Source organism: Hyperolius riggenbachi, chromosome 11 (genome assembly GCF_040937935.1).
Source record: "Hyperolius riggenbachi isolate aHypRig1 chromosome 11, aHypRig1.pri, whole genome shotgun sequence".
NCBI classification, from domain to species: domain Eukaryota; kingdom Metazoa; phylum Chordata; class Amphibia; order Anura; family Hyperoliidae; genus Hyperolius; species Hyperolius riggenbachi.
This window is the reverse complement of record NC_090656.1, coordinates 138,416,614-138,428,645: the sequence shown is the minus strand read 5'-3', so window position 1 is coordinate 138,428,645 and position 12,032 is coordinate 138,416,614. Positions and strand designations below refer to the sequence as shown.

General features: G+C 40.8%; 1 protein-coding gene across 1 annotated transcript in view; it reads right to left on the bottom strand.

Annotated features, from left to right (window-relative positions):
* Positions 1–12,032, bottom strand: part of LGALS12 (galectin 12) — a 214,346-nt gene that overhangs the window by 5,549 nt on the left and 196,765 nt on the right. Inside the window, exon 7 of the mRNA XM_068260991.1 lies at positions 10,127–10,218. Coding sequence (XP_068117092.1) covers positions 10,127–10,218 — 92 coding nt within the window. The remainder of the gene's footprint in view (positions 1–10,126; positions 10,219–12,032) is intronic.

Genomic DNA, 12,032 nt, shown 5'->3' with positions numbered 1-12,032 from the left:
CAAGCTGAATGGACACTCATTTTTACTGAATTTTACGTTCACTGTTAATTGTGCTCCTTAAATTAAATATAGATTATGATACAATCTGCCCCCCGAAGTTCTTTTTTTAAAATCACATCCCCTTATTAGGTAAAGCAAGCTGCATCCCTAGGCATCTACCACAGTGGGACCCGGGGTTTAAGCTCACAAGTGCTCATGGGAGCACATTGTTGGTAGGAAGTGGTGCGTGAGGAAGAGGTGTGGCCAGCAAAAGGCTTCAGGAGACGATGCTAACGTTGAGCAGCATCATGTAATAACGGTATCATCATTCAAATCCTACTTGCCAGTGGAGAAAGTTGTGGATGGCTGTGCTTTGGTGGATGTAGGCCACAGGACTTTGGCTGTGTTGCGGGATGATCGAGGGCAGATTAATGCCTGGGCTTTGGACTGCTCTTCAGTTGCAGTGGTCATTTTTTTTTCACTTGGTCTGATTATTGAGGGCACTGCATGGAAAACACATATCAGGAAAGGGGTGAAATAAGTGGTCACAGGTGTCAATCAGATGGCCCCCTAAATGACTGACAGCAGACCTCCCTCTGTGTGAAAGGCACCACATTGTATGCAGTGGTGTCAGACCTCATTTTAGCGCAGTTGGCCCTCTAAATTTAGCTAAATGACACCTGTGACCTCATATATTCCCCCTTTCCTGATATGTGTATTCTATGCAGTGTCCTCTGTAATGAGATCCCAGAACAGACATAATTGAGGCAAGTGAAAAAAAAAATACCTTAGCAGCTTAAAGGGGAACTTCAGCCTAAACAAACATACTGTACATTAGTTATGTTGATTAAAATAGATAGGTAATATAATCTGTTACCCACCCAGTTACATAGTTATTTGGGTTAAAAAAAAAAAAAAGGACATATGTCCATCAAAATCAACCAGAAAACAAAGTACAACACCAGCCTGCTCCCTCACATAGCCCTGTTGATCCAGAGGAAGGCGAAAAACCCTTACAAGGCATGGTCCAATTAGCCCCAAAAGGGAAAAAATCCTTCCCGACTCCAGATGGCAATCAGATAAAATCCCTGGATAAACACTACTGGGCAATACCTAGTAATTATAGCCATGGATGTCTTTCAACACAAGGAAAGCATCTAAGCCCCCTTTAAATGCAGATATAGAATTTGCCATAACTACTTCCTGTGGCAATACAGTCCACATCTTAATCACTCTTACTGTAAAGAACCCTTTCCTAAATAAATAAAAACTAAAATGTTTTTCCTCCATGCGCAGATCATGTCCTCTAGTCCTTTGAGAAGGCCTAGGGACAAAAAGCTCATCCGCCAAGCTTTTATATTGCCCTCTGATGTATTTATACATGCTAATTAGATCCCCTCTAAAGCTTCTTTTCTCTAGACTAAATAAACTCAGTTTATCTAACCTTACTGGTAAGTGTGACCTTCCATCCCTCGTATTAATTTTGTTGCCCATCTCTGCACCTGCTCTTAAACTGCAATATCCTTCCTGTAATGTGGTGCCCAGAACTGAATTCCATATTCCAGATGTGGCCTTACTAGAGAGTTAAAGAGGAGCTGTTAGGTATAGGGTCACGGAGGAAAAAAAAAACACATATCAGTAGCTAAATATTGGCTGTACTTACATTACATATGCATTTCTCTGTCCACATTTGGATTTCACAGAATTTTTATATAGTATTTGCAGAGAATGATGCTCATGGCAGGTTCCATGTTTGTTTGTCTCCTATGAAGCTAATTGTGATGTCATATCCTCCCTGCTTCCTGATGATTCCACTCACAAAAAAAGACAACACTATTGTGCAGTAAATATTAATTAGCCATGTGGCTAGGAACAATAGCGGACTCATGCAGTATAGTCTAACAGAACACATGCCCTGTGATTTTTCAGTGCTGGCTGCTGTTAGAAGCTGCTGTAACATGAGCCTGTAACATCTCACTGAGAAAGCAGCCTAGGCGTGATAGGGAAATGAAGGGGGATGACCCAAGGTACTGCAGTGGGAAGAAGAGGCAGCCCCAGAATGCTTTGCGTCCTCCTTAGGAGCTTGGGAATAAAGAGCCTTGCTGTTCAGCACACATCATAGTAAGAGAGATTTTTAACTTCAGTATTGCCTTTTTGGCTTCCTTCTAAACTGTTTAACACAGGAGAATAGAGGTTTAAATTAGCTTTTGCAGCCTGACATTACTCTTTAAACAGGGGCAATATTATGCTAGCATCTCAAGTTTTTATCTCCCTTTTATTGCATCCCAAAATTGTATTAGCTTTAGCTGCAGCGGCTTGGCATTGAATACGATTATTTAACTTGTTGTCGATGAGTACTCCTAAGTCCGTCTCCAAGTTTGATGTCCCCATCTGTATCCCGTTTATTTTGTATGGTGCTAGACCATTGGTACGACCAAAATGCATGGCTTTACATTTTTCAACATTGAATTTCATCTGCCACTTATGTGCCCATATAGCCATCCTATCCAGATCCTGTTGCAATATGACACTATCTTCCTGAGAGTTAATGATTCTGCACAATTTTGTATCATCTGCAAAAATAGCAACATTGCTTTCTACTGCATCTACTAGGTCAATAATAAATAAATTGAAAAGCACTGGACCCGGTACAGACCCTTGTGGGACCCCACTGCTAACAGACACACATTTTGAGTATGATCCATTGACCACAACTCTTTGTTTTCTGTCCATTAGCCAGTTCCCTATCCATGCACACAGACTCTTCCCCAGTCCTTGCATCCTCAACTTTTGTACCATACTTGTGTGGGGAACAGTGTTGAAGGACTTTGAAAAGTCCAAGTATATCACATCTACAGCATTCCCAATATCCACGTTAGCATTCATTACCTCATAAAAGCTGAGTATGTTAGTCAAACAGGACCTGTGTTTAGTAAATGCTGATGCTGAGAAATACGATTATTTTCTACTATGTATTATGTAGGCCTCAGTTACTTGAACTGAGTTAGTGAAAAAGGCTTGGTGTGTAGAATTGCCCTTTAAGGGGATTTTCTCTTAGAGAGAAAAGACAGTTCTGATTTTCAGCAGAACTGGTACTAAACATTTCCAAGGCTGGCAGTTACCAGGAACCAGTTCTTTGGGCAAGGCCACCGGTCTAACTGCCCCCAACAGTTAAACCCGCGGGAACAGTAAACAAAGCCATATATTCCAAACATTGCATTCTTCGCATATAGGTTATAGAGTGAGCGGAATATTATTATTATTATTGATTTATAAAGCGCCAACATATTCCGTGGCGCTGTACAAAGTAAGAAACAAACATGGGGTACATAATAATACAGACAATGGTGTACACCAATATACAAGATACATAATTAGTGACAAAATACAAAGAATGATACAAAATACAAAGAATGATACAAAATACAAATTATAGAATTGGTAATGACAGTGATAAAATTAACATGATGAATAAAATGTATAATGGTTACCAAGACACAAAAGGGGGAGAGAGCCCTGCCCTTGCGAGTTTACAATCTAAAGGGAATATGGGGGGGGGGGGGGGGAGACAGGAGGAGGGGTAGTATGCAGCAAATATATAGAGGCTTTGTGTTTTAGGATACGTAGTAGGAGTGCAATTTGGTCTTAGTACAAAGGGAAGTGGCCTAAGGTAGCGCATATGCTTGTCGGAACAAGTGTGTTTTTAGAGAGCGTTTAAAGGTAACAAAGGTTGGCGAGTGACGGATGTGTTGTGGGAGGGCATTGCAGAGGAGGGGTGAAGCGCGTGCGAAGTCTTGTAAACGTGAATGTGAGGAGTTGATTCTAGAGGAGGACAACAGAAGATCATGTGCCGATCTGAGATTGCGATTGGGTTTGTATCTGGAGATTAGTGAGGATATGTACTGGGAAGAGAGATTGTGGAGAGCTTTGTAGGTTAGGGTTAGGAGTTTGAACTGAATCCTCTGGTTAATTTGCAGCCAGTGAAGAGCTTGACAAAGAGGGTCGGCAGAGGAAGATCGAGAAGAAAGATGAATGAGACGAGCAGCTGAGTTCAGTAACGACTGGAGCGGGGCCAGTTTGTTAGACTGTAGTCCACAAAGTAGTACGTTGCAGTAGTCCAGACGAGAAATTATGAGAGCATGTATTAACATTTTAATTGTGTCTTGAGTGAGAAAGGGACGGATGCGAGATATGTTTTTGAGTTGGAGATGGCAGGAGCTGGTTATGGAGTGAACATGAGGAATAAAAGAGAGAGATGAGTCGAATATCACCCCCAAGCACCGAGTTTTGGGAACTGAAGTTATGGGAGTGTTATTAAGATTTATTGTTACTTCAGGCAGGGAGGTGGACAGAGACGGTGGAAAAATTATTAGTTCCGTTTTACTCATATTAAGTTTTAGGAAGCGAGAGGACATGAAGGAGGATACAGCAGACAAGCAGTCAGGAACACGTTTAAGGAGGGAGTTAAGGTCTGGGGCAGAGAGGTACAGTTGTGTATCGTCTGCATAGAGGTGGTATTGAAACCCGAATGAGGTGATTAAATCACCAAGACCATGCATGTAGATGGAAAAAAAGAGGAGGGGACCAAGGACAGAGCCTTGGGGAACCCAGACAGACAAGGAATGAGGAGAAAAGATCTGATCTGAGTAGGAGTCTGTGAAGGACCTTCCAGAGAGGTAGGAAGATAACCATGTGAGAGCAAGGCCCTTTATTCCGACATTTGAAAGTATTTGTAGGAGTAAGGTGTGGTCGACAGTATCAAATGCTGATGACAGGTCAAGAAGGATGAGTATGGAAAATTGACCTTTGGATTTGGCTGTAAGAAGGTCATTGGCCACTTTGGTAAGGGCTGTTTCCGTGGAGTGGTTAGAACGAAAGCCAGATTGGAACTGATCAAGTAGGGAGTTAGATACATAATGGCTCAATTCTGCATGTATATGGCGTTCAAGTAGTTTGGATGCAAATGAGAGAAGTGTCACTGGGCGGTAGTTGGCAAGTGTGGTAGGATCTAGAAAAGGTTTTTTAAGTAGTGGTGTCACAACAGCTTTTTTGAGTGGGGACGGAAAGATGCCAGTAGAGAGGGGCAGGTTAAATAGCATTGTTAGTGCAGGCAAGAGAGATGAGGATAGCTGCGGAATAAAATGGGAGGGAATAGGATTCAAAGAACAGGTGGTTAGATTAGCTTTGGCAATTATAGAGGAAAGAGTGTTCAGAGAGTGGAGAGAAGACAGTTAGAGAACAATTAATTAAGTAGGTGTGTATTATGACACCACAAGGGGTCTGAGCCAATTGTAGGGGTGAAGGTATGGCTCAGATGATGTCACATTTAACTCTGTAGTGACAAGTATTAAAAGCAGGAGATAGGCTGCAAAGCTCACTTACGTTCTGCCTCCTGCCTCAACCTTTACTTTATTTATGTTTTGACATTTTGTATGCTGTATATACGTAGTTTAGATATAACGTAGTATAGACAGAAGATAAAGACTGGTTACCATTCACCAGGAATGGTACCAAGAGCCTGTAACGCCAAGAAGACGTACTACAGAAGAATCTGCTTTGCTAAGATGTAACGAACTGTACTGTATATTTGTTGACTGAATAAACTCCTAAACACTGAAGACGCCTGGGGAGTTCTATCTCCAATGCTGTTGCTGTGATGAGTCATGTTTGCAGCTCTTACTAATGAGTTGCTGGTGCCGGAATAAAGGTGTGTTGTGTTGTTGCCAATAGCAACCAACGTATAGCTTCTTACACTATGAAGTCTTGAATAGTATCTCTTAGTAACCCCTCAAATATTATGCATACAACTGATGTTAAGCTTACAGGTCTAATTTCCTGGATCAAATTTTTTGCCCTTCTTAAATAATGGGAAAAAGTGGGCTGTACGCCAATCTACTGGAACTCTGCCAGTTGAGAGTCACAAAAGATAAAATTAAGCGGTTTATCGTTAATTGAACTTAATTCCCTTAGGACCCGAGGATGCATGCCTTCCGGGCCAGGTGCCTTGTCTATTTTTAATTTATTTAGTCTTGCCTTCACTTCTTCCTGCGTTAAGTATTTATTTTTACAATTGGAAGATTGAGACTCTTCTGCATCTGTAATTTGCAACAGTAATGTTTCCCTTGTGAAGACAGAAGCAAAGAAAGCATTTAATAACTCTGCCTTACCTTGGTTATCCTCCATTGATTTGAGAGTTGATGTACTTGTAAAACTTCTTTGGGTTAGATTTGATATCCCTAGCGATTTGAGTTTCAGCTTCAATCTTTGCCAGCCTAATTTCTTTTTTACAACTTTTATTGCACTCCTTATAATTGCTTAAAGAGAATCTGTATTGTTAAAATCACACAAAAGTAAACATACCAGTGCCTTAGGGGACATCTCCTATTACCCTGTCACAATTTTGCCGCTCCGCGCCGCATTAAAAGTAGTCAAAAACCGTTTTAAAAAGTTTGTTTGTAAACAAACAAAATGGCCACCAAAACAGGAAGTAGGTTGATGTACAGTATGTCTACACATAGAAAATACATTTATACACAAGCAGGCTGTATACAGCCTTCCTTTTGAATCTCAAGAGATCATTTGTGTGTTTATCTTCTGTCCCCTTGCAGCTCTCATCCACTGAATACTAGTGACAGGCTGATTGTTTCTTCCTGCAGACAGCTCTGCCAGTGTCTGTAATTCCTCAGTATGTGTCAGCCAGCTTCTTTCACAGCCTAACAGAGGAGGATTTTTATCCAGCCCTCTTCTCTCACTGATAAGAGAGCAGATACGCTGCTGGCTTATGTAAATAACACACACACTGGAGTGTGCATAGAGGGGCCTGGAGAGGGTTGTGCATAACAGATCAGCATGGAAGAGTTGGCAGCCTTCCAGACACAGGGTGACAAGTCCGACAGGGGAAAGATACATTGATTTATTACAGAGACAGTGATAGTAGAAAGTGCTAAAGTAAGCCAGAGCACATTAGAATAGGTTTAGGGACTTGTAGGATGGTAGAAAAAAAAAAAAAAAAAGGACAACATTTTTGTTACAGAGTCTCTTTAATGCAGCCTCGGCCCCCTCCTGTTTTAGGACCTTATAGGCATTCTTTTTCCACTTCATTTTATCTCTAACCTAGACGTTTTGTTTCCATATGGGATATGTATACTACAATATTGATTGAGAATACATTTTAAAGCTTGCCATTTCCCTTCAGTGTCCTTCCCTTGTAGTACATTATCCCAGTTCACCAAACCTACTGCCTGCCTGAGTTGATTGAACTTTGCTTCTCTAAAATTCATATTTTTAGTGGTCCCACTGCCCCGCGGCCTATCAGTCACCAGATCAAACTTTATCATGTTGTGATCACCATTTCCCAAATGTTCTTGAACCTTCACATTTGATACATTATCTGGTCTATTTGAAATTATCAAATCCAGTAACGCATTCCCCCTTGTTGGTTTCGTTACCATTTGAGTCAGGTAACTGTCCTGTAGTGTCAGAAATCTGCCGCTTTTACCAGATTGGGTAGCCTCAATACTCCAGTCAATGGGCTTGATTCACTAAACAGTGATAACTCATATCACAGTCATTTTCGATATCTTTTTCGCACGAAACCGCAAATTTTCACAGAAAGGAGATATAGTTTCCGCGATTAAATGTTCGATTGCACGCGCAAATTCGCAAACGTGCAGATTCAAAAATGCGCACGAAAACAGCCATGATAGGAGTTATCACGGTTTTGTGAATCAAGCCCAATGACTGGAAAGTTGAAGTCACCCATAACGATGACCTCATTTTTACTTGCAGCTTTTTCATCCTGCTATAGTAATTGTAGTTCTGCAGCTTCATGAATATGTGGTGGCCTGTAGCATACCCCAATAAGCAATTGGCAACCTTTATTTCCACCATGAATATTTACCCAAACGGACTCCACATTTTCACAATCTTCCTCCATCTCATCGTTCATGACAGCTTTAAGAGAGTTTTAAAAGAACAGGCAAAGGTTTATACTTGGACTTTGCAAAGGCCTTCAACACTGTTCCCCACAAAAGTCTGGTGCAAAAGTTGAGGATGCAAGGACTGGGGAAGAGTCTGTGTGCATGGATAGGGAACTGGCTAATGGACAGAAAACAAAGAGTTGTGGTCAATGGATCATACTCAAAATGTGTGACTGTTAGCAGTGGGGTCCCACAGGGGTCTGTACTGGGCCCAGTGCTATTCAATGTATTTATTAATGATCTAGTAGATGCAGTAGAAAGCAATGTTGCTATTTTTGCAGATGATACAAAATTGTGCAGAATCATCAACTCTCAGGAAGATCGTGACATATTGCAACAGGATCTGGATAGGATGGCTATATGGGCACATAAATGTCAGATGAAATTAAATGTTGAAAAATGTAAAATCATGCATTTTGGTCATACCAATGGTCTAACACCATACAAAATAAATGGAATACAGTTGGGGACATCAAACTTGGACAAGGACTTAGGAGTACTCATCGACAACAAGTTAAATAATCGTACTCAATGCCAAGCCGCTGCAGCTAAAGCAAATACAATTTTGGGATGCATAAAAAGGGAAATAAAAACGTGAGATGCTAGCATAATATTGCCCCTGTTTAACTCTCTAGTAAGGCCACATCTGGAATATGGGATTCAGTTCTGGGCACCACATTACAGGAAAGATATTGCAGTTTTAGAGCAGTTGCAGAGATGAGCAACACAATTGATACGTGGGATGGAAGGTCTCACTTACTAAGAAAGGTTAGATAAACTGAGTTTATTTAGTCTAGAGAAAAGACGCCTTAGAGGGGATCTAATTAACATGTATAAATACATCAGAGGGCAATATAATAGCTTGGCAGATGAGCTTTTTGTCCCTAGGCCTTCTCAAACGACTAGCGGACATGATCTGCGCATGGAGGAAAAATGTTTTAGCCATTTATTTAGGAAAGGGTTCATTACAGTAAGAGTGATTAGGAAGTGGAATGCATTGCCACAGGAAGTAGTTATGGCAAATTCTATACCTGCATTTAAAGGGGGCCTAGATGCTTTCCTTACATTGAAAGACATCCATGGCTATAATTACTAGGTAATGCCCAGTGATGTTGATCCAGGGATTATATCTGATTGCCATCTGGAGTCGGGAAGGCATTTTTTCACTTTTTGGGGCTAATTGGACCATGCCTTGTAAGGGTTTTTCGCCTTCCTCTGGATCAACAGTGATATGCGAGGGAGCAGGCTGGTGTTGTACTTTGTTCTCTGGTTGAACTCGATAGACGTATTTTTTTTTTCAACCCAAATAACTATGTAACTATGTATCTTTAAATTTATCAAGGGTGTTGTTTAATCTGGCTGTTAGTTCCTCTAAATGCTTGACCTATCAAAATATCCCTAGTCGGAAGTGTCTGCAGGCACCATAATATTGCAATGGATCTTTTAGCTGTATTCAAAATAATGGTGGTTAATTTACAATCTTTACGCATTTGCTTTGGGAACAGATACCCCAAAGATGATAACTTTTTGGGCTTTCTTTGAACACAAATTAATTTCCTATGAAACACCTGCAAAGCAGTCAGTGCTTTGTTTCCTGTGTGAAATCACAAAAACATTTCAACACATTGCTGCATCTCCTTCCTGTTTTCTAGAGATGAATTTACTAGTACAATAAACAACCTTAGGCTTTGTTATGAAAGGTTTCTGGGAAATCAGTATCTACTACAGAAAGCCTTTACTTCCATTCTAAAGTCTTTAACAGTCCATAAACCACACCGATTTAAGAAAAAAAAAAAAAAAAGCGTGGAAGTTGCTAAACCAGTAAGGTGATTTCTACTCAAGTAGGATGAAGGTGACCTGCACCTGATAAAAGAAAGACAATTTTATAGCTTTTCAAATAAAATGATCAAAGTAAAATCCATCTAAAATCCTATCACCAACATACTTCAGGTACTATCAAAGGAAGTGCTGACACAAAATATATGTTTAACCTGCACCAGACATGGTAGCTACTACACTTATAAATTGTACTATTGCTTAATTTACAGCAACTTTTGGTTGCAGTATAAGACATTTTGATGAGAATTCAATACCAATTCTTTTTATTTTTTTTCGAGAGTTTTGGACACCAACATTAGAGTTTAAAAACATTACAGTAAATAACTGACTCATCTGGGTTTTCCGTCACCAAACCACGAAGTGTGATGCTGTGACTTTCAGTGAGACCGTTTGGAAAAGCCTTCGACACAGGAGTCTTTTGCTGTGGTGGAAAAAAATAATATTAAACTTTGCTGCATAAGGGTCACATTTTTGGGAAATAAACCTCATCACCCATAGCTGCAAAGAAATCCATATGTACTTCTCAGTGAATTCTTCCTAACATAATTCTTGAACGGCAGCAACCTAGTTTTATTGAAACTTTTAGTCGGCCATTAACCTCCTTGGCGGTATAAGTTCGGGGTAAGCCGCGCAGGAAGTTTTCTCAGGCCCTGCTGGGCCGATTTGCGTAATTTTTTTTTTTGCTCGACGCAGCTAGCACTTTGCTAGCTGCGCCAGCACACCGATCGCCGCCGCCCCGCGCTCGATCGCCGCTATCCGCGCCGCCGTACAGCCCCCCCCCCAGACCCCTGCGCTGCCTGGCCTATCAGCGCCAGGCAGCGCTAAGGGGTGGATCGGGACTCCCTTAGACGTCACGACGTCCATGATGTCGGAGACGTCATCCCGCCCCGTCGCCATGGCGACGGGGGAAGCCCTCCAGGAATTTCCTGATCGCCTATCGCCGGAGGCGATCGGAGGGGCTGGGGGGATGCCGCTGAGCAGCGGCTATAATGTAGCGAGCCCTCGGCTCACTACAGGATTTAAAAAAAAAAAAAAAATAGCAAAAAAACGTCAGCGCTGCCCCCTGGCGGTTTTTAATATACCGCCAGGGAGGTTAAAGGACATACATTTTATTTTTTATGTTTTGTCCTTACTCTCAAGGTTCTTAGAAGTTTGAACCATGAAAGCTAAAAAAAGATACGCTCTTGATATGGGTTGTTTATTCTCTGGCTGAATTGGATGTATGCATGTATTTTTTTCAACCCAAATAACTATGTAACTATGTAAGTATACAGGTATAATGCTTTTGAATGCTCGTGATCATATTACAGTGAGACACAACAGTTTCCTAAACACACTTTCAGTCAGCCTGACACCTGGTCTCCTCAACACACAGTCTACCCGTACTTCAAGGGTGAGTTGAATATCTTTATATTATAAGTTCTGCTCATTTTTATTCTCAATATTGACTAGGTTAATAACATATGAAATAAATAGTAACAAATAAAACATATTCGAAGTTGAGAGCAATAGCCTCCATAGTAACATTCATTTTCTTGGCCCACTATATTAATGCAAACCTTTCTTGGTAGTAACAAATCAAATAAAAAAAAAAAGAATAGTTCAACACCAGACCATGCAGGGCATTTACTGGCATCAACAATTTACAGCATCCACGGGGAGGGCAAGAGTCACTCAGCCTGATAAATCACAAATTTAGCTAAATTGCTGCTACAAAGGTGCAATTTGTTAGCAATGCAGAATTAGAATTTTGCTGCTCTGATAGTCACCAGTTTGGAGTCTCTACTTTTTTTTTTTTTTTTTTTTTAAGATCACATGCATTACATGGGTGATCACTGTTTGCGGGATTAGTTTTTCCATCTGGATCTACAGTAGATGTAGGCAACAAGCTGTGGAGATGGTCAATGAGATGTTAATATAAACAGAATGAATTTTTATAGGTTAACAGGTTTACTAAGATGGAAAGCCAAGTGGAGCTGAGACCTAGTGTGAGTTTTATATTGTGCCCTCTCAAGCACTCTACCCATAACAATTGATATGGAGCATTAGAACATGCAAAGGACAGCTGCAGTGTTAGATGTAAAAGGGGAGGGGAGACAGTCTATAAATGGTTATTACTATTCAAAGCATCTTTTCAGCGGTTATAGCCAGGAGTAAATAGGCACCCTGAGTAGGATAAAAAAATATTAAAAATGATAAAACAGTCAAGGGAGGTAAACTTATCCCCAAGTCAGA